Genomic DNA, 21641 nt, shown 5'->3' on the forward strand with positions numbered 1-21641 from the left:
TATGCTCGCATTTGCCCACAAGCAACAGGACAAGATGTCAACATAAGTTGGCCAGTAAGTGCAAGTGCTCTATGATGTGAACTGCTGGTGCTGTTGTACAATAACCTACAATCTACACTGCCATGGCAACCCAGGCAGCTATTTATCTTGAATTTGCCAAGCTCTGTACAAAATCCCACAAACACGAGAAAACATGGCACATTTGTAACTGCGATTACTGAAAATGCCTTTTCATTTTTTAAAAAAAATTATATTTAAGTGCCCACATTTAAGAAAGACCCAGCAAGCTTTGATTCTTCTCCAGCTTTAATGAATATCCTGTTGCCACTTTGAATGACGCATTCCATGAAAGCTGCTGTATAGGCTCTATCTGTTTCAGAGAGCATAAAAATGAGATGGAAATGAGCTTAAAAAACACACAAAGATAGGGAATGCAAGCAACTGTTGCTGATATACAGTTAAATTAGGATATTTCTTTATGCATGAAGGATCAACACACAAAGCACCTCTCATGTTCCTCCATTAAACCCAAGCCTCTGGCTGAGGTTACATAAATCGGAAACATTTTCACTGAACTTGTGGCGAACTGTTTGTAATGTTGTGGCCAAAGTGTTTTCCATGTTCTTTTTTCTGGAATCCTGCTGAAACCTCCTTGTATCGCTCTGTTTATGTCGCTTCTGCTGCAACATAATCCTGTTTTTATGTCTCTGTGTGTTCCACGAGCCAGCCGGCAGAATGAGCAGCCAGCAAAAATGAGTGTTATCAAGTATCAGTGCCGTTTTTACTGCTGCAATCATGTGCCAGACAGAGATAGAGCTGATGGAGTGAGTAGGAATGCGAGCTATAAAGAAGAAAAGAGAGGTCTCATGTGGGTTTGATAAACAGAGGAAGAACATAATATCAGAAGAAGAGGGAGAGAGAAAGAATAATAAATAAAGGAACAATACAGATTTGGTGGTAAATCCAGACAGACTCTGAGACAGCTCTCTAGCATGTCACATGTGTCTGCAGCAGTGCTGCCAAAGACAAGCTCTATTTTTAGGGGAGGAATGTACACACAGGCCTCGTGGAAAGAGACCATAACAACAAACAGTGCGCAACACACCTCTACAAAGAGAGAGGAGCGTACAGTCACATCGATTTAATGCTAGAAGAAAGAGGAAGACAGGGAAGGAGAATGTTCAGACATCATATTTGATGCTGAGAATTTACTTTGAACACAGTGGGACCCCCAAGAAACCCTGAAAGAACCACAACAGGTAAGAGCCGTATTCATGTAAGGCTGCAAGGAGGACTGAATCTGCTCGGTGTGATGTCTAACCTTAGCAGTACCTTACAAACTTATTTCATATGCTGAAATAAATGTTCATTTATAATGGTAAATGGACTGGTTCTTATATAGTGCTTTTCTACTCTGAGCATTCAAAGCACTTTATACAACTTGCCTCATTTCTCCTATTCCCTATGCATAAGTTCTTTCTATCTAACATTCACACGAGCAGCTATGGGTGAGTATTTTGCCCAAGGATATTTTGGCATTCAGACTGTAGCAGCCAGTGATCGAACCACCAATCTTCAGATTAGTATATGACCTGCACTACCTCTTGAGCCACAGCTGTACAGCATTTAATACTTAGTTTTGACAGTATGTGACATTTGGTATTAACCATGTGCATTAGGTTGCACAATTTGTACTAATATCTAATGCACGAACTTGGAAAGATGGAGCTACATTCACTGACTTTAAAGACCTTAAAAAAAACGTTTGAAGCTCATAAACATAAACACTGCCACACATAAACACAAAACACAAAATCGTCATCTGTCCCATGACACCTGACCAAGAAAAATAATTTCGTGGGTGTTTCATCAGAATTTTTAACTTAGTTTCCAAAATGATCAGACAGCCATGCTGCAGACCTCATTGAGTATCTGTGTGTGGTTAAAAAGGCTAAATATGGTCCAACTATTGCCTGAACAAAGATTATGTTTCTGTTATGAGTTGAAAGGGTTGCAAACTTTAAAACTAGACATTTGGAGCAGAATTTTAGGAAAAGCTAATCATGTGTATTTGCAGGAAAATAGTTTCCTTGATTGATTCATACATTCGGATATTCGTTCATCAAGTCACTGAAAAAAGCAGAAAGGACTTAGCTCATCTAAGAATCCCAATATGTTAACCGAACTACACAATAAAAAGCTGGTATTCTGACAGCATTAAGCCAATAAACATAACTTCACAGCGAGCACAGTGAGTATGTGATCACATTGCTCATAGGCTTGAATAACAAGCTGCACGTGATAATCTGAGCCTGCTTTCTTTTCTCAGCATGGATCAACCAGCACGTGAGGTCTACCATTTCAAAGACAAAGAGCAGTCCTCCAACCTGCTCCTGCAGCTCAACAGACTGAGACAGGAGAACATCCTGACTGATGTGCTGCTGTGTTCAGATAATACAGAGATCCCCTGTCACCGAAATGTCCTGGTGTCCAGCAGCCCTTACTTCAGAGCCATGTTCTGCAACAACTTTGTGGAGAGACAGCAGACCAAAATAGACCTAAAGGGAATCACGTCCACCATTCTGAGCAGCATTATCGACTATGTTTACACAGGACTCATCAGCATCAGCATGGATGACGTGCTTGCTCTGATGCAGGCAGCATCCATGTTGCAATATGGCCGCCTTTTTGAGGCCTGCTCGAGTTTTCTGCAGGAGCAGCTTAGCCCAGACAACTGCTTGAGCATGATAAGACTTTCTGATATCATGAGCTGTAAAAGTTTAAGAGACAAAGCAAAAGAGATGGCCATGAAGAGCTTCTGTGACGTGTCAATATCTGAGGACCTGTGTGAGCTGTCTTTGCCGGAGCTCATGGGATACCTGGAGGATGATTCCCTTTGTGCAGAGGAGGAGCAGGTTTTTGAGACACTTGTTGCTTGGATCCATCACGATCCTTTGTCCAGGCGAGGTGCTATCAGTGACCTTTTCAAGAAGGTTCGCCTTCGATATATCCACCCCACCTACCTCTTCCAGTTCATAGCCAATGATCCTCTGATCCAGTCCTCCACCCTCTGCACTGAACTCATAGAATCTGTTAGACGCCTCATGTTCTCTGTTAGCACAAAATGCATCGCAGCGGACTTTAAACATCCCTGGGTTGCGCCAAGGCGCTACAGCTATCATGACATGTTGGTGGTGGTAGGAGGGAGGAAGAATAACGAGCAAACCTCAAGGGAGGCCATAGTGTTCGATGAGAGGAGCCAGATGTGGCAGTGGCTTGCTAAGCTGCCTGTTCGTCTCTACAAAGCCTCCTACGTTGCCCTACACAGTATCCTCTATGTCATCGGAGGTCTGACCACAAATCCGAAGAACAGTGAAGTCAGTAGAACTGTCTACACCCTTTCCCTTAAGACCAACCACTGGCGGACAGCAGAGCCTATGTTAGAGCCACGTTTTGCCCACCAGAGCATCTCCTACCTCCACTTCATCTTTGCCCTGGGCGGCCTTGGACCTGACAGGCGATTGACAGGCAGCGTGGAGAGGTGAGATGGTCCGTCCTTAGTCAAGAAACTCTGCATACACAGAATGACACACATGAGCAAACACATCTCTCAATGCTCTCATCAGGTACAACAGTATGTTCAATCTGTGGGAGTCGATGGCACCCATGCCTGAGGCTGTACTGCACCCCGCGGTGGCCGCTACTAACCAGAGGATCTACATGTTTGGAGGAGAGGATGCCATGCACAACCCTGTCAGAATGATACAGGTATTACTACACCTGTTACCTTTGCAGTCATTTGTTTCATCCACTCACATTTATTCATTCACCCTTTTTATTTCTCCTCTCCCCTGCGTAGGTGTATCACATCGCCAGGAACATGTGGTCTAAGATGGAGAACAGAACAGTGAAGAATGTTTCTGCTCCTGCTGTGGTCATGGATGAGAAAATCTACATCATTGGAGGTAAAAGGGCTAAGAAGGATAGAATAAACATGAACTGCACATGTGATAATGATAACTGTGTCATTTCACCGGGGGCTTGGACTGAACTTTCATACACAGTCCATTAGGAAAATGGAATTTTTACAGTATTCTTCACCAAAACAAAGGGATTCTTGCAAAATTCTTGATGGATCACTTTACAATTTCATCACCACTACATACCAAACTACTGCATATGAATATATATATCATAATATCTTTTCTGTCACAGGATACACCAGGAGGATGATTGCATACGACACCAAGGCCAACCGATTCATCAAGTGTGCCAACCTAAAGGAGAGGAGGATGCACCATTCAGCCACCGTTCTCAGTAACAAGCTGTATGTAACAGGCGGACGTTACATCAATGGCCACGACGTTATTGAAGACTCGGACGCTTTTGAGTGTTACGACCCGAAAACAGACACATGGACAAGTAAAGGGAGTCTGCCTTATAAACTGTTCGATCACGGCTCCGTGACTCTCACATGTGTCTCACAGACATGGTCGAAATCATAAATTAGGCAGGCAGTAGTGTTTTGTTTTGTTTTGACTTCAATATTTTATAGAACAAATGTCATTTTCATTTTTTAATGTTTTCAATTTAAAACTAAAGTGTTTAAATGTTAAGCACTATTTATTCCACGACTTTTCCGTGTTGTTGTTTAACGCCTGACTCTGACTCGCATAAAAGAAGACGACTCTTGTTGCATAGCCTGCTCTTAACCTGTCTGGCTTCACAATGGGTGAGAGTGCTATTTTCAGCCTGCTCTAAATCCAGAGATTTCACCTGTCATGTTTAAATCAAGAGGGTTGTGTACCGATTGGTGCAACTCAAAGCTGTGTGCGCAGCTCGTAGGTTTGAGCCTGCTGATGTGAGCAGCAAAGCCTTGGATCAATTTCTGTCACTTTAATGAAAATGGTGGTGAAATTCACGTGATAAAGAGCAAGAGATTGTTAATGCAGTGCTGAAATCAAAATAAAAGCATACCAGAAGGTCCACTGTTTTGGGACTTTGGGTGCCGAGCATACTTTTGCATCAAATGCTGAAATTATTTGTTCTAAATGTTCAGGTTTAATGTTTTTGTACTGTTGTTTACTGGTTTTAGCCCCTGTTTTTGTACAGCTTGAAAATAAAATCACAGTCTATATATGTGGTCTTTCTTCATCCCCACAGTACGACTCAGCAGTTCTTGGTCTGTTGACAGTGAATCGCAATCTGAGCCGGTGCCCTGTATGTCTCATCGTATGTCTGTTTGAACCCTCTCACATGTTGAGATGTTGGATCTCAACATGTCCAGACAGGTTCCTGTTCTCCACACACATGGAGATACAGAATGTAACCACGAAACGTTACCCTTTTATAAAGAACATGCTGAACTTTTACCCAGTGAGAACATCATTGCTGGCCCTGTGACAGTGGGAATTGAGTCCACGAATCCCATCTGACTCACTGATTTGTTATGGTTCACAAATTAGATGTATGCTAAAAATCTGAAGATATGCGGGACAAACAGCTTCCTATAGAATAATTGCAGAGTGCAAGTTTAAGCAGCAGTTAAAGAGATTACATCATTTTATTCATCAGTGGCATCTGCAATGTAATGTCAGCCTTTCGTATGGCGTAAACACAATGTGACCAGAGGGGACATTTTTTTGAAACCATAAGTCACTGGGTCAGATGTTTCAGTCGTTTTGCTGCCAGCAAACGGAGCCCAGGGGACAGTGGGTGGAGTGGCCGAGACAAGGTGGTGTGGATGGGTGACTGGAAAAACTATAGGTGATCTGATGTTATTTTGAGCAACAAACAAGAAGGGCAAATGTTACACCACGTGAGGCATGTGGCCCGGCCGGTTTCCGTGCAAGCTGGCAGATGTGAGCGAAGACTCGAGAGAAACTCATGAGCGGGGGTTTCACAACAGAGAACCTGACCGAGTGATGAAACCCATCCAAGAGGAGCAGCAACAGGTGTATGTGTTTGTGTAACTGTGTGCATATATATGTGTGTGTGTGTTTGTGATTAAAGTGTTTGGCGTTTCAAGTGAGGCTGACCGGCTGCCGTGTCTGGTCACAACATCACAACAAAAACAGACAGAGGTGAGAGTGGAAAAGATCATTCACTGACGACCTTTCCTAGGTTCTAAGTTGACAAACATATCAGAGAAAGATATATTTCAGCATATTTAAACATTTATCTAGATATAAATATAGAAAATGTATAAAGTTAAAAAAATACATTTATGCATCACATACACACATGCTGGCTCTGTAGGGCTACATTATTGGTCATTCCATGAGTAAACTAAACCCAGACTCTTTAGGTCATAGCTGCCTTCTTGGTCAGTCACTAACTGACTGCACTTGCTGGGACTTTCCAGCCTGCCATTCAGCCTAGTCTACAAATAGACTTAATCAGACTTCAGGGACTCACAGCATATTACTGCATTACCCTGAAGTTCACACAGTAATACATTTGAGGTTTTTCAGTTCCACTTCTCACACACTCTCTATGGTCACCCATATGGGGAACTACTTCTGCACAAACAGCTCTGCAGCTGCTGAGATTATATGCCCCGTATGGCTCTATTGTATCTAGCAGAGAGTGTTTGCAGGCCTTCTACATATATCAAGATGTTAGATTAAAGCCACAAACATCTGTTTCAAAAGCTTGAGCCATGAAGTTGTAATACGCAGTCTGAGGTGGATTTTTTTTCTACACGGTAAAAAAAAGGCAAAGAAATAAATAGAGGAAGAAGAAGCGGAAATACATTTGTAGCACTGCAGGGTAGTTTGTGACCATCAGCAGCACAAAAACCACACGAGCCACATCTGCACGGCCTAATGTGTCAAAGCACAAGTGCTTCTTGGAGGGAAACCATGTGCCAGTGATAACATGTTTTTCCTGATCATATAACGTGTCGTGATATACGACAGCATTGTAAGCGCTCACTCACATGGATTGAGATACACACATGCGTGCACAGCTGCCATTGCAGCAGTTTACTGAGAAGTGTTTGCTATGTTGGAGCAATTTTTAGAAAGTTGACATTTATATCCGCAGCTAAAAGACAGGTTGACCAGACCAGGGTGTGTGTTGCAAGATCTTAAAGGCACTTCTTCATCAATCGCTTTTATCTTTGTTTTTTCAATGAACCGCTTGGTCATTGCACTGAAAGCTCAAGGCTGGCATGAGAAAAGCGATTAAAGCTGTAAACACACAGACATAAACTTTTAATGTGTATTCCGAAAAGCCACACACAGGTTAATGTGTAAACATGTCACATGTTTAATGAAGCTGATAAGATCCGACCCAGTGACCTGTAAACGCTATCTTTTGTAACGCGGACCAAAGTCAACAAAACACCCTCATCCTGTCTTCACGGATCAATCTGGGCCATTTTGGGAAAACTGAAACACACTGGTAAGCCCCCTGAATTACACACACACATACAGACACAAACACACTCCTTCACAATCCACAGTGTGGCCAAACACCCTGGAAAAATCTAGAGGACAAATCAGTCTATTTATAATACAGAGTGAGACCGAGAATCAGGGCACTTAGCTGTGATATTGCAGTGTAATTTTCCCCCTTATAGATTTACAGTGTCATAAAGCGAGCGCTGATAAGGCTGAGCAGACCGCTTCCTGAACAACAACTGTGTTTTCTCAACATAAATCCATCAGGCATTAAAAAAATGTATTGTTTGAACAGGCAGGTTTTCAGTGTGCCTTCCTCAAAGTCAGAGGTTTGCTGCAGGATGGCTTACAAAGCATAGTTGGAAATTATGCTTGATTTGTAAACTATTGAATAGTGATTAAGGAAGATGGGATCAAATCAGTATGAATTTAACCCAGCTCTCGTTTGAGCATGCAAATTTGTGTGGTATATCATTTTTCTGTTTACCAAGTGTTATTTTCTTTATATTTAACCCAGTCATCAAAAACAGCAGTGGTGATAGTAGATTTATGAGTGTAACAATGATTATTCCTTGTACCTGAACTCCGACCACAGCCAGGGAAGTAGCAGTGTCTCAATGTAAAAAAAAAAAACAGAAGAAAAAAATGAATCAAGCACAAAGAGTACACACAAGTCAATCAAACGACTGCAAAGAGACACAAAACATCTCTAAGTCCAAGCAGCTACTTTAAAATGAAGTTGAAATTGACTTTCTCAAAGTTACATAATAGTCTGTACGCATTAAAAAACGCCTTCCTCCAATGTGTTAAAATATTTGTTGGTGTCCCCTGTCATTATTTTCCATGACATGAGGAGTGTTGATTCCTCCGCTCGCTTCTCCGAGAGGTTGTGCAACGCTGGAGTTGATAAACAAAGCCACGTGTTGCGGGGAAGTTTCCAAAGTGGGCGGAGCTCGCGTGTTTCCGGGTTCTCACTTGGAGGATATAAAGAAGAGCTGCGCAATGTCAACAGTAGGCTAGAAACACAGGGGGCAAAACAAAGCACTTAGAAGCGGGGGTGGTTACATGATAAGCTAAATCAGAGGGCTTTCCAAAGATTTCTCACACATTTATTGACTTTGTCTAAGTTAGCGTCATCGAGTGAGGATGCCTTTTCTCGGACAGGACTGGAGGTCGCCGGGTCAGAGCTGGGTGAAAACCGAAGAGGGATGGAAAAAGACAACAACCGACGACAAAAACAACAATGTCTCCGTGCAGAGGTTGGTCATTAACCGAGAGCTAAGAAATGGCGCTGTCTCTGAGGAGCTTTGGAAATTGAAATGCGCCATCACTTTTGTTTGGTTAGAGAGAGATGGAGGAAGGAGGGACTTTCTTCAAAAGTCCAAACAGCATTATGAACAGAAGCAGGCTGACACACATACAAAACCAAAACCAAAAACAACTATAGGCCTCCACCTCGGTGTCGTTTCCTTCTCACTCACCTCAGTGTCTTTGTGTGTTTCTGGTTGCTATGTTACTTTCCTAGGCTAATCACCGAGCTATTAATAACCCCCCTAAACAAGTGAGTGGATTAACAAAGATCTGTAAACTTTCCAGATGAGCTACAGTCATTTCAACAAGGCCCAAGTTACACTTTTTTCTTTGGTATTGATGCTGGAGTTGCTCTTTGTGTAGAAGGAAAAAGGTTAAAGTGGTTTGCAGTTCAAAATAAATTAATAAATAAATGTGTCCTTGTGTTTTTGCAGCTTCTGCAAAGAGGCCGAGGAGGAGGAGAGTTTTAACAAGGAGAACCTGCTGCTTTCTTTCAGCTATGACATGGCTGCCAAGAAGAGGAAAAAAGACTTAATGAACAACAACACAAAAGTCCCATGTGAGTCCTTATTAAAAACAAAAAAGGAAGCAAAATATTTAGTTTTAATGCGTGGGAGTCATAAATCACATAGCAATGCATCAAACTTAAGTTCGAGTAGGTAATACAAGCAGGAGAAAGCTGGAAGGGAAGGCATTGGTGGAGCACCTCCTTATGACACTGATGTTCAGTCATTTTCCTGCATTTCATAAACTCCCTTTCCAAAGGCAGCTCTGAAAACTTATTTGTGCTGAATACATTTGTCACAGTGCTTATAAGCCGCTTAATGAGGGCAGGCCACTAACGTAAACACTTTGCTTTCTCATAGATTTCCACAGGGAAAAATGGATTTATGTTCATAAAGGAAGCACCAAGGAGGTAACAAACCGACTCATTCCGCTTCACATCAACTTTTCATATCGTCATTGCTAATGTAAACATGCTGAGAAAACTATACTCCTGCTGAGGAATGCAATCTAATACCCTGATAATTAAATTCTCCCAGCGCCACGGATATTGTACACTGGGAGAGGCCTTCAACCGCTTAGATTTCTGCAGCGCCATCAAGGACACGAGGAGATTTAATTACGTTGTCAGAGTGAGTTCTCGTTTCTTTCCTTTCTTCTTAGTTTGTGCTGTCTCTTTCTGTTTGTCTTTCTCCGTGGTTGTTAATGGGAGATCTGTTTGTCAGTGGCACAGAAAGGCTTAAGGTTAAGAGGGTGTGTAGGCCTCTGCCAGCTTCTTATCAATGCTCTGCAGACAAGAGTCTCTCAGTGCTGATGATAGGGACCCAGGGAGTGTGTGTTTGAAGTAGGGACACAGTGTGGCTCTTTTTGTTTTGGAATATGATTGCCAAAGCATGTTGGTATCCCATAGGATTAAGCGAGGAACAGATGGATCATGTAGTGAGCTTAAATGACCAATTGGGAGATATTAGTGTCAGTAGCATTGTGGGATACGAACAGAAAACCTGGAAGGCCATGCACGGGAAACTCTTTAATGAAAGTCATCCACACGTGCACGGAGTTTAAACAGATTCAGCTTGGTGGGTATTCCTGACAGAGACGAACGAAAAAGTGATGCTCGCTTGCCATCGTCTAGTTGAATTTGGAGCTTCTTCCTCACTGAACTGAACACCAGCTCTCCCACATGTGCTCACATGTGAGGCGAAGGTGGGGGAGTGTGTATGCACGAGGAGGGTGACAGCTGTGCAGTGAGGTGCGACCACCTGACAGTTGCTTTACGAAACCAAACCCGGTGGTAGTCAGATGATTCAGACCCCTCTGCAAACACAAACACAGATACGTTGGCCTCTGCCAGGTTAAACACCCTCCTTATGTGTTCTCCTCACTCATCCAGTGGTCCAGTGTCACATTTCTGTCTTTCTTTTTCCCTCTCTATGTTGAGTATCTGTGTGTCGTTCTTATATAAGGAAGCATTTAAATGAGTTGTAGCCTTCTTCAGGAGGACACAAGAAAACTTTCTCTTGGCAGAACAGTGAGGTTTCAGGGGATCGTATTTTATACAGTGTCAAACCCATAAATGGAGATTGGGCTCTAATCTTATCGGAATACAAAATAATCTGGTAGTCCAGATAAGTGTTAGGAGTTAGCCAAATATCTGCAGTAAATCTATTTGTTAACATCTCTGTTGGAGTTTGGGATTGACCTTTTAGTTCAGGTTCCAGTTAACGAGTTCAGTGTAGTGTGGTAAGCCCAAAGAACAATATGGCTGTGAAACACTAGCGCCTGGTCTGGACACAGTGTCCTAGGTCACTGCTCTTCACTGGTTGTGTCTGATGGCATTTGCGGGTTCATTTAACTCTCAGTTACACAGATCAGATTCTTCCATGACAAGGCAAGTGGTCCTCCATTTGTTTTTGTTTTTTTCTTTGTTCTTTTTTTTCATCTCACAGCCAGTGAACGTAGGTTATTTCAAGGACGAGCCATGTGTAACTTTAAAATGACCATTAATGCAGAGATGGCACATAATAACAAAAGGATGCGGCGTGTCTAATTCTGTCGGTGTGTTTGTGGAAAAAGTGTGAGCCGCACGCCAAAGTATAAAGCGCAGTTTAGTGAACTGCAGGAGCTAAAAGTAGATACGGAAACGCACATTGTTCTGCCCGGCTGCTCTACAAAGAGAGGAGCACTTGATGAGCTGCTAAAAGAAGAAGGGCACGGGATTAGGTTTTAGGAATGGAGCTGGGAAGAGGGGGGGGGGAAAGACAGTGAGGAAGGAGTGAAGAAGCTTAAAAATGGCAAAGCTGACAGGGAGCGTGAGGATGAAAAGGGTCAAAAAAGGTCATTTTGGTTAAAAATGACGCATTATTAAGATGGCTGATTGGCTGGTTCTTATTTTTCAGTATCCCAGTACCCCAGAAAGTACCCCGCAGTTTACCAGTATGCTCATATACAAACAAAGGTCATGACGTGGTCAAAATGAGCCAGAGTTTCTCCATGATGTCACAGCATCTGCTGCATGCCAGACATGCCACCCTGTTGGAACCCGCTGTTTGTCCGCTAGCCAACGGCAACAGACAGACATACATACACACACACGCTTACACAGTCACGCACACTCTGTCAAATGATTCGGCTAATTCACATGACAGGAAAACCAGGACTCAAACGATTAAAAGCTTGTTTGTGCCGGCATGGGGTGGCTGACCTTGTTGACAGCCTGGGCTCTTATCCAACACCTTTCCGAGTAGCTTCTTCCCCTAATAAAAGCCCTAGAATGCTGTTAGACGTCCACAGCTTCACTTGAGAGAAATGACCACATGGAACGTCTCCAAAGTTGTTCTAGGCAGCAATTATTGTTAGAACCAAGTGCTTCGTAAGAATGCAGCATAACAATCTTTAAGAAACACGGCAGTGGAACAGAGCGTCTCACTTGCAGACAGGATGAAATTTATGTTTCTTTTTTTCCCCCCCACCTCCCCATTCCTCCAGCTCCTGGAGCTTATTGCCAAGTCCCAGCTCCCCTCACTCAGTGGAGTGGCGCAGAAGAACTACATGAACATTCTGGAAAGAGTGGTACAGAAAGGTGAGCTCTGATCTCCTGCCTCTTCATTTCAGTCTTTTTGTGTGTCAGATGATTTTCTTTTCATGTCGTTTTGTTTCCCTGTGCTGTTCTTAAATATTTGCCCCTCACTCTACTTAGTTTTTGCTAAGCTCGTGTATACAGCGTAGTGGACTCTTCTCATCTTACTTTCTCAAAAGTGTAAACAGAAATAATGCAGGTATAGCAAAGCTGAAGCTTTCGATATATGATGAAATGAACCTTTGTGATGTCTGAAGAAGGCTGGGGATGGAGTTCAGTGCTTTAGTGGCACGCTGAAAAACACTGACAGTCACCAGACCCGAGTGCAAGTCACAGTGTAAACTAAATGTTCCTTCTGCTAAACAGATTCAGGTTGTTTAGGTAGCGTTATGAAACTGTTTTGCCAAATATTTGAAGTTCTGCGGGGCCGTTCCATCACACCCAAATATTTAGTTTAATAGAGATTTTTTTTTAAAATAATTTTTATTTAACTTATTTTTTTGTTTTGAGGAGTCGCTGTCTACTTGGCTTGAAACTTGATTGTATCATTGTGGTCATTAATCTTGGCTATTGACCAACTCTCCACAGTCCTCGATGACCAGCAGAACGTCCGCCCCATCAAAGAGCTGCTGCAGACCCTATATGTCTCGCTGTGTGGGCTCGTTCAGGACATGGGCAAGTCTGTGCTGGTGGGGAACATCAACATCTGGGTACACCGAATGGAGAACATCCTGCAGTGGCAGCAACAGCTGGACAACATCCAGATCAATAGGGTAAGCATCTGCCTACAATGCAGAACTCCAGAGGGGCTCTGAAGTGCAAATCTTTATTATATCATAGATTTTTTTTTTTCTTTTCTCTCATCTCTTTTTTTTTTTTTTTTTTTTTTTTTTTTTTTTAGCCAACAAATACAGGCATGACTCTGACTGACCTGCCTGCCAGTCTGCAGCTGAACATCATGCACAGTCTCTCTGACGGCAGAGACCTGGTCAGCCTGGGCCAAGTGTGTCCGGAGCTGGGGACCCTCACAGAGGACCGGCTGTTGTGGAAGAAACTCTGCCAGTACCACTTCACAGACAGACAGGCATGTAGAAATTTAAGGGAATGCAAACACTTGCGTACGTGGAATGTTCAGATGGCCTTTATGGCATCTGTGATAAAGCTAGCCTGGAAAATGGGAGGCAGTAACCCAGCGCCATGCTCAAAAGGCATGCATTTGATAAGTGAGTGAGGGATTCTCACCTATAGGCTAAAGTGGGTTACAGAGAAGCTTTACAGGATAGACACCCCCCGCCCCCAAATGACAAAACTATCTATTAAAATTTCTAAAATCTCACTCTGTGTGACTAGTAGTATATGAATAAAATAAAAGCCTGAAGTATTTTTTTTTTCTTTCTTTTTTGAGTAACATTTTTTAAAAGCCTGTCTTATATTTTAGATCCGGAAGCGGCTGATGGTGTCAGATAAAGGTCACCTGGAGTGGAAAAAAATGTACTTTAAGCTGAGCCGCTGCTATCCTCACAGAGAGCAATACAGCGACACCCTGCACTTCTGCACACACTGCCACATCCTTTTCTGGAAGGTACTCTTCTTCATTCTCTTTCATTTTGCACTTGATCAATGTAGATGTGAAACTAAATGTTCTTGTTTTTAAAGCAGAGGGGGGAAAAGGCATTATAAATTCATGCAATGTTTCTTTTTCTTGTTTTATTTCAGGATATAAACCACCCCTGCACAGCCAACAACCCAGAAAGCTGCACCATGTCCCTCTCCCCTCAAGACTTTATCAATCTTTTCAAATTCTGATCCCTTCCACACACAGACGCCCCGAATCCCGATGATCGGACTGTAAATACTGCTGTACATATTGTTTTCTTTAATATCACGATTCTTGGATGTATTTTAGAAGAGACTGGAGAGTGCTGAGGCAGCGGGACAGTTATGCAATCAGGTTTCTTTTGAGCGAGCACCGAGGACCCATCAGAGTGGGTTAACTGTGGAAAGCTAGTGGACGTGACGAAGAGCAGCAGTGATGTCGAGGAAATCGGGCTACATGCGAAGGAAATGAAGGGAATACTTAACTGCTGGAGTTCAATCTTAGTTTAATGTGTTTTCTGAAATTACACTTGCAAAGTAAAAGCACCTTTTCAACTTTAGATTTGAGCACCTTTTTTTTTGGATTTTGTTTTTTATTTTAATCTTGTATTTCAGTGGTTCCAGTAATTGTTCTATTCAAAGGAAGAAGAGCGATTTCTTTAAAGTTGTATTTGTTATTGCTCATATGGGGAGGTGCAGTGTGCTTGGTGTTTAGATGGAGTCTGTACTAATATTCATTTTTGTAACTGGGATGAAGAAAAGTAAATGTTAGGTTGCAGCGGTACCTAAGAGAAAATGAATGTAAGCACGAGTTGTAAATAACCGTTTAGACTGGGTGATGATTGCTTTGACACGTTGACTCACTGTCATAGTCTTTTCTATTTTGATTTCTTTTTTCACTTTTATATGGATTTGATTTTCTTTTTTCCTGTTGCAGGCGATACAGCCGCAGCACATGAGTGCAGTATTACCAAAGATTGTTATCAAAGTCAGTGTAACAGTGGTGTGTGCCTTTATCATGAAACTTGAAGCCGTATAGGTACAGCTTGTGCCTTGTTTGCAATGCTTTCAGATCCTAATGCTGTTATTTTTTTTATTTTTATTTTTTTATTATCATTTTAAACATCAAGTGTCTCATTTACAGAAGGGTTAAGCTCTGAGGCTCTCACACCAAAGTTAACTGTTTGAGATATCCCGCATGACATCGAGCTGATTGTGTTTACTTAATGAGATTTTTGGCAAGCGGCTCAGCTTGTGCACTTGGGTTTGAAGGAAAAGTGCAGTCTGACCCAGACTCACTTTTTTTTTTTTTTTTTCACTGATCAGACAGTGAAAAATGATGTACATGCTATGCAATGCATTCTCTTTATGTTCTGTTCAATTAATAAAAGGGGGGCAAAAAAGCCCTTAAAGCTGGTGTCATTTCTGAGTAGTCGCTACACCTTTCTATGGGGGGAAAAAAAATGCATAGAGCACTTGATCATCATGGTATAACACACAGTTAAACTTCAAGGAATCAATCTGTCCAGTTAGGAAGCAGAATCCATTGTATACCAGTTCACTTTCCTTGGTGCAAATGAAAGTGACAAGTGCTCTGGAGTGGAAACAACTGCAAAATAAGGGAGCTTCTTGCTAGTTTCCCCATCACTTCTGGTAGCAGGAGGTTAGACAGGTAGTCCAGCTCCTCCAGGGTGGTACTGTGTGTGTGTGTGTCTGAGAACAGTTTCCAGTGTGTGAAGATCTGAGGAGAGCTAGGCAGGACTTATTTTGTGCAAGCATGAGTGCTGCTAGAGTCCTCCAAAAATACCTCCAGCTGGCTCCTTGTCTGCATGTTTCTGACCAAAATGGGAAGTAACAGACTTGGCATGATGTCCTGACATCATTTAGTGGGACTGGAGTTCTCAGACCAGTACCATGCAGCTTAGTGTGCATTCTCTTAGTAACACCAGAATTGCCAGGCCCAACACTGGCACCCCATTCTCTTGCACAAAGGAGCAGATACTGGTGCTGCTGGGTTATCTCCCTCTCTTCCTGTGTAATGGCCCCTCTCGTGGGATCTCTGCAACACTTTTGAGACAGTAAACATTCCTGCAACAGCATACATCGATGTGCCATTTTGGAGGACCTGGTCTACCTGTGCAGCCTGAATGGGCTGCAGGTACTGTCTCATGTTACCAGTAGTGATAAGGATGCAAGAAAAAAGCAGGCTTAGAGAGAAATCAGGCAGCAGGGAAAAGGAGAGAGCAATGGTTCTGTGGGCACCACCTGTAAAACCATTCCCTCTTAGGGGGGTTGTCTTGTAATTTTTCCCCTAATCGGTGAACCTCATAACTTTCATGTTTACCAAAGCAAGCATAATGAATTCACAAAACTCCATAGACTGATATCCCTTAAGTTTAACTGACTTTGTGTAATACCGTGATCATTAAGTGCGCCGTTAATTTAAAAAAAAAAAGTTTCCTTTACTTATTGAACGGCGTATACAATGAGCTTACATGAGGACAATTTTTAAACATTTTCTAGGTTTCTTGCTGGAGGTGAACAGAGGCCGCACCATAGGTATCTGTGTGCCCCCAATTGGACAAATGATGAACTACACTGCAGTTTAAAAAACTCTTGGTATGTTCACTGTGGTCATGGTGCAACAGTTACTGAGAAGTTTGCCTCAGATTTATGCTTCTTTTCAAATGTGAGTGTTAAAGACACAAACCAAAGAATTCAGGCAGTGTCAGCCTTGTATAGAGAGATTCATGCTATAAAATGACACTGCGGCTGTGAAGTGAAAATCTAAATGACTTCAGCAATTTTTCAAACACTTTTTTAATCATTGCAGAAAGACAACTGTTTCAAGTTACAAATAAAAAAAAGAAAAAGAAAATGTAACGTTTTTCTCCCATGAAATGAACACACACACACATGAAATAATTTACGTTTTATCACACATTGTTAAATAAATAATATTTATACAAATATGTAATTTTTGAAATTTTACTCAGAAAGCTGATTCAGCACGCTGTGCTTCTCCCAATGCAGAATTGCACATACAGTACTGCCCTGCTCCTCAGGGTATACAGGTTATGGAGTAGTTCAGCATGTGGAAGCATGACAGGTGTGACTGGCAAAGGCATTGCACTGCCCTCAAAGCAACAATACACAGGCATCATCTTAAGGCCATTATAAATGGTTTAGCCTGTGTGTGTTTGTATAACCTGCACGATCCTCCTCTTCCTCAGTAACCTGCTTGCAAACCTGCTGCCCATGCTACATCAAAAAGAAGCCGATGTATTGATGCTTTGAGAGTACAGAAAGAAGGCGATGTTAATGATACATTCCCATCTTGTTTTTGTGATAGTAAGTCAAAGAACTGATATTGTCTATCTAAATATTTTTCTTCCCACTCCCACATTCTTGCTGTTTTTTTTTTTTACTACTATCATGCGGACATGATCTACAGTCTGTGCCCCGTTGTAACAAGTAATAAGCACCAATAAAAACTTTCCAATTTAAACTCCTACTATAGTCTCTGTTGTGTGACACTACACAAAATCTACATTAGTTCAAATAAAATCATGAAGTTGGTTGCATATTAGTAACATTGTACCACGTCATCGCCTTTTGCATCCTTCCTCCCTAGAGTTTTAAAAATAATATGGCATGGTGTGAAAGTCATCTGTAATATAATATTTCAAACAGTGTTTTCAGGTGGTCCTTCAGTGAAGCTGATGCAGCTCTCTGTTTAGCTAACACTTCTTTAAACAGCTAATGAGTTAATGAGTAGTCAGTGAGCAATGAGTTATGCCTACCACAGTTGGCCCCTTATCTCTTAAAATCTACTCTAATATTTTTTAATAATCATTCAGCTTTGGCAAAAATGTTACTTTTTGTTTGTTCTTCCAGTGCTGTTTCAGACAGAAATCCAGAAAAAAAACCTCTCAGACCACCACCGGCCAGAGAAATGCTGGAAATGCTGAGGATCGCCAGTTGTTTATGAGGTGTAGCTGGGGAAAATAGTTGCCACTGTACACTTCAACATCTGTAAATTCAAACAAAGAAGCTCTAAGAATTTTATGGCTTCTGTGCACTTACAACTTTGGGGATTTTCAGAGGAAAGAATGAAGAAGAAAGTTGCGAAGAAAGGCAAAAAGAAGAGTTACCAGCGTTAGTAAATGTCACAGAGAGGAACATTTTCTCTTTCAGAGTTCTGAATAATCCACTCAATAGCATCCCAACCCTACAGATTCACAGAGAGAAAGAAAGAAAGGTTAAAAACAAGACCAAGGCCCAGAGACTGGCCAGTGAACATCATGGTGGGGTTGTAAACCACTAGGGATGGGTATCGTTTAGGTTTTATCCGATACCGGTGCCAAACCGGTACTTTTGAAACGGTGCCGGTGCTTAAACGGTGCTCAAACCGGTGCTTAAAGAATGGAGAACACAAAATTGGTCCAAAAACCTCTCATGTTCAGCTGTTTTTTTTGTAAAAAGATAACAATGTTAGCCTTTTCTGCAGCTATGGGGCATATATGGTAACATTCTTGGCTGGAAGCAGTGCTTAAACAATGGAAAAAACACAAACTTTGTCCAAAAACCTCTCATGTTTAACTGTTTTCCACTTTTTCTTTGGTCATTTTAGCCTTTTTGGCCAGGGAGGGAGTATCTGCCATCAAACAAGAAGACAGCCGCATGTAACTACGATGGTGTTTGCTAGTTCACCTTACATGCATTAATTTAATAACGTGGTTAGCCTACTCAACGTAAATTACACACGAACAACATTAAGCTACTCACGCAGAGAAGAACGGCTGCTGCTGCCATCATCATCCGTCATCATTTCTGCTACACTGGCAGGGCTAGGGGCCAGGACTCTCCTCTTCGTGTTTTTGGGGGATGTTGCTAACTCCGGGTCCGATAACAGGCAACCCACCCGCAGTAGATGTGCTCGGTGTGAGGTCTCGCAGCAAGCTATCAAATACGGCGCATTTCTCGGCTTTTAAAAAAAAACCCGCTATGCGTCGCCAGGTGTTTCATCAGATTTGAGGTGTTACCTCCTTTGACAGTATCACAGTATCACCTTAAAGCACTTGTTGCAGGCTGCTGAGTTTGCATATTTTGCTGTGAAGTACAGCCAGACTTTGACCGCTTCGCCTTGGGCATTTTTAATCTGTAGCTCTGCTCTAAAAGAACGTACGTACCTGGCCCCGCCTACTATCCTCGGAAACATAAAATGATTGGCTAGAATCTAAAGTGTATCACAGCTCAGGAAAAAAAGCACCGAAACAAAGCACCGAAATGTGCGCTGCTTTTCGGTCTGGTTACTACTGTTTATGTCAGAACCGGTGCCATGATGGCACCGGATACCGGTACCCATCCCTATAAACCACTGACTGTGTTTCTGCCAGAGTGGTAAAGAAACTAGCAGAGAAAGCAGAGGCCCACTTAGAAGACATGCAAAGACTGTATTATTTGAATCAGCATTCATCATCAAATCAGGGTGCAAAAGACAAATAAAAAGACAAACATATTATGTGTTACCTTCCTGGCGTTAGCTGACATACTCCTGGCCATCATGGCTTCCAGGTAGCTGCCCAGACTGACTCCCTTCACTGTAATGATGGCTTCCTGGGTCAGGACAGTCCTGAGCAGAGAGAGCACAGGCGATGGCAGAGACATCATTAAACAGAAAAACATTACCGTAACATCTTGTTTCTGCAAAAAAAAAAATAGTGTCACATTGATTCTGGCTCCTATCTCTTAGCCCTTTAAAAATGGACTGATGGTATTCATTCTAAACACACGCAAACAAAATAAAAGTTAGACTACTTACACCTCAGGATTTTCTGGGTGTGGTCTGTAAAGAAGCCTCTCATCCACAGATATGAGGTTAGTTAGAGTGATCTGGAAAATAAAAGGGTAGATGGTGACAAAGTCTGTGCCACACTTTGTTTAAAAGCATTTATCAAGCTGCAAGCCTCCGTATTAACTTACATTTGTTGAGCACAACTCCATCTTTTTCTCCTCTGGATCAACTATGGAATGTTCCTTCACATAGGTCTGTGTCTGGTTGGTTCCCAGTATCTACAGACAGAAATATACAGCACAGACACACTAAATCACACCAGCAATCAAACCTGTACTGGCAACAGCCTAATTACTGTTTGTAGTCACTTCAGGTGAATGAATTGTTGTGCTGTCATTCCTTTGAAACACTTCAACAGAACCCCTGCAAGACATTGAGAACCATTTCATATATCTGTATCTGCTGATGACTGACCGCTCTGACGATAGCCGGTAGGCCCCACTCTGTGCTGAGGAGTCTGTGGCTGTGAAGCCGGCCCTCTGTGTCCAGACTGCGGTCCAACACGTCCACCCCGATCACATTAGGGTTCATGGGGTTGGGGTACTTCCTCATAGCAGCCTTGATCACCGTCTCCCAAGGGTAACTGCACACAGACCAGTACAAGATAACGTTTAAATGTGGTTACAACAGCAGCCATCAAAAATCTTCCATTGTTGGTTTCTGAAAGACACACTCTGGCTTGGACAGGTGTGGTTAGTGATCATCCTTGAAACATCATCAGTGGCATGCCTCCTGGTGTCAAACCCATTTAAGACTTACCATCATGACTTAACATAGAGCAGACTGACTGGAGATATGGAGCCATGAGCTTCACCGTTTAAAGCACCGGGTTACATTCAGTTAAAGACAAGGACATGCCGGCTCAGTGTGCTGACCAACCTGAAAACATGCTCCGTGCTCCAAATCTTCATTTTATATGCCAGTCTGTTGACCTTATCGTGGAACAAAACGCCCTTTTCACCGCACCATTATAATGAGGAACTAGCTCCAGTAATGGGAGAATGAGGCCTGTGATGACAGAAGCTCGCGAACATCAATGCAGTGAGTCCAGGGAACACATCCCAGCTTTTCTCCGCATATCAGCTTCGCGTAATGACTGCGCAAAACACCCTGCGATCCCCGCGTCACGGCGACGACAGGCAGATGGCCTATAATGGATGAATTCAAGTAAATCGTCCCGCTAGGACACAAAAGAAGCCGGTGCAGCTGCGGAGGCAAGTAGCGTCAAGTCACATAGTGAGATACAGGAGTCAGGTCGCACATTTCAGAATAAAATCCAAGCGCGAGTGTCCCGATGAGTCGACGACACTGGTTTTAAAGACATCACGTAGAGTATGTGGACGATCTCATGGAGATATACAGTTCATAAACGTTAATTAGCATTAATCTTTTTATTAGTGTCAGAATCTTTCTATATGAATGTACTCGTAATGAACAGCGCCCTAAACTGCAATCGTATCTCTTAATTTGTATCATTAATGGCGTTTATACAACTCTTTAATGCACTATGATGCAACACTTTCAATGAGTGTATTCCAATGAGATTTATGCGAAGGGTACCGCTCTTCCTGTCTGACTCTGCTTGTGTCCGGCTGACTTGACTAAAGCTGGTGAAGCGCTTGTTGCTGCATCCGTCTCAATTTGTGCGCATGTGCAAAGCATCCTTCCCTCATCCACCGACAAGTGGCAGCAAAGGAGCGGGGTTGAGTCAAGCTGCACGAAGGAGACCGTAAACCTAACCGGAAATAAAGGGAAAGTCCTTTCCAATAAAAGCCCAAAGTGTGCTATTAAAAAGGAGAAAAAAAAGAAAAGAAAAAGAGAAAAACAACAAACCAAATCATATAGATGATAATAATAATAATAATAATAATAATAATAATAATAATAA

General features: G+C 42.3%; 3 protein-coding genes across 3 annotated transcripts; 2 read left to right on the plus strand and 1 right to left on the minus strand.

The window, feature by feature from the left end:
• The first annotated feature begins 872 nt into the window (after positions 1–872).
• On the plus strand, positions 873–5144 carry LOC146377335 (kelch-like protein 38). The gene is made up of 5 exons (XM_084945010.1): positions 873–1259; positions 2330–3541; positions 3627–3768; positions 3860–3965; positions 4216–5144. Exons 2-5 carry the CDS (start codon positions 2331–2333, stop codon positions 4503–4505), a joined length of 1749 nt encoding a protein of 582 aa, XP_084801136.1. The 5' UTR covers positions 873–1259; position 2330; the 3' UTR covers positions 4506–5144.
• Positions 5145–8376: 3232 nt separating this feature from the next.
• Positions 8377–15308, plus strand: fbxo32 (F-box protein 32). The gene is made up of 9 exons (XM_084943833.1): positions 8377–8665; positions 9152–9276; positions 9584–9633; positions 9761–9853; positions 12210–12303; positions 12889–13073; positions 13202–13384; positions 13739–13882; positions 14017–15308. Exons 1-9 carry the CDS (start codon positions 8553–8555, stop codon positions 14104–14106), a joined length of 1077 nt encoding a protein of 358 aa, XP_084799959.1. The 5' UTR covers positions 8377–8552; the 3' UTR covers positions 14107–15308.
• A 1390-nt stretch (positions 15309–16698) lies between these two features.
• On the minus strand, positions 16699–21011 carry prelid3a (PRELI domain containing 3A). The gene is made up of 7 exons (XM_084943835.1): positions 20633–21011; positions 20168–20336; positions 19882–19971; positions 19721–19791; positions 19429–19531; positions 18051–18127; positions 16699–17929 (listed from the first exon to the last, which is right to left on the minus strand). The coding sequence occupies exons 1-6, from the start codon at positions 20662–20664 to the stop codon at positions 18056–18058; spliced, it is 537 nt and encodes a 178-aa protein (XP_084799961.1). The 5' UTR covers positions 20665–21011; the 3' UTR covers positions 16699–17929; positions 18051–18055.
• Between the last annotated feature and the right edge of the window lie 630 nt (positions 21012–21641).

The sequence above is a fragment of the Perissodus microlepis genome, chromosome 11 (assembly GCF_051167445.1).
Source record: "Perissodus microlepis isolate ML-2025 ecotype Zambia chromosome 11, ASM5116744v1, whole genome shotgun sequence".
NCBI classification, from domain to species: Eukaryota; Metazoa; Chordata; class Actinopteri; order Cichliformes; family Cichlidae; genus Perissodus; species Perissodus microlepis.

Coding starts and splice junctions, on each gene's coding strand:
- LOC146377335 (XM_084945010.1), top strand. CDS start 2,331: ATGGATCAACCAGCACGTGAGGTCTACCATTTCAAAGACAAAGAGCAG. Junction 3,542..3,626: donor TTGACAGGCAGCGTGGAGAG/GTGAGATGGTCC, acceptor TGCTCTCATCAG/GTACAACAGTATGTTCAATC. Junction 3,769..3,859: donor ACCCTGTCAGAATGATACAG/GTATTACTACAC, acceptor TCCCCTGCGTAG/GTGTATCACATCGCCAGGAA.
- fbxo32 (XM_084943833.1), top strand. CDS start 8,553: ATGCCTTTTCTCGGACAGGACTGGAGGTCGCCGGGTCAGAGCTGGGTG. Junction 9,854..12,209: donor GATTTAATTACGTTGTCAGA/GTGAGTTCTCGT, acceptor CCATTCCTCCAG/CTCCTGGAGCTTATTGCCAA. Junction 13,883..14,016: donor GCCACATCCTTTTCTGGAAG/GTACTCTTCTTC, acceptor GTTTTATTTCAG/GATATAAACCACCCCTGCAC.
- prelid3a (XM_084943835.1), bottom strand. CDS start 20,664: ATGAAGATTTGGAGCACGGAGCATGTTTTCAG. Junction 20,337..20,632: donor AGCACGGAGCATGTTTTCAG/GTTGGTCAGCAC, acceptor GTCTGTGTGCAG/TTACCCTTGGGAGACGGTGA. Junction 18,128..19,428: donor TGTCAGCTAACGCCAGGAAG/GTAACACATAAT, acceptor GTGAATCTGTAG/GGTTGGGATGCTATTGAGTG.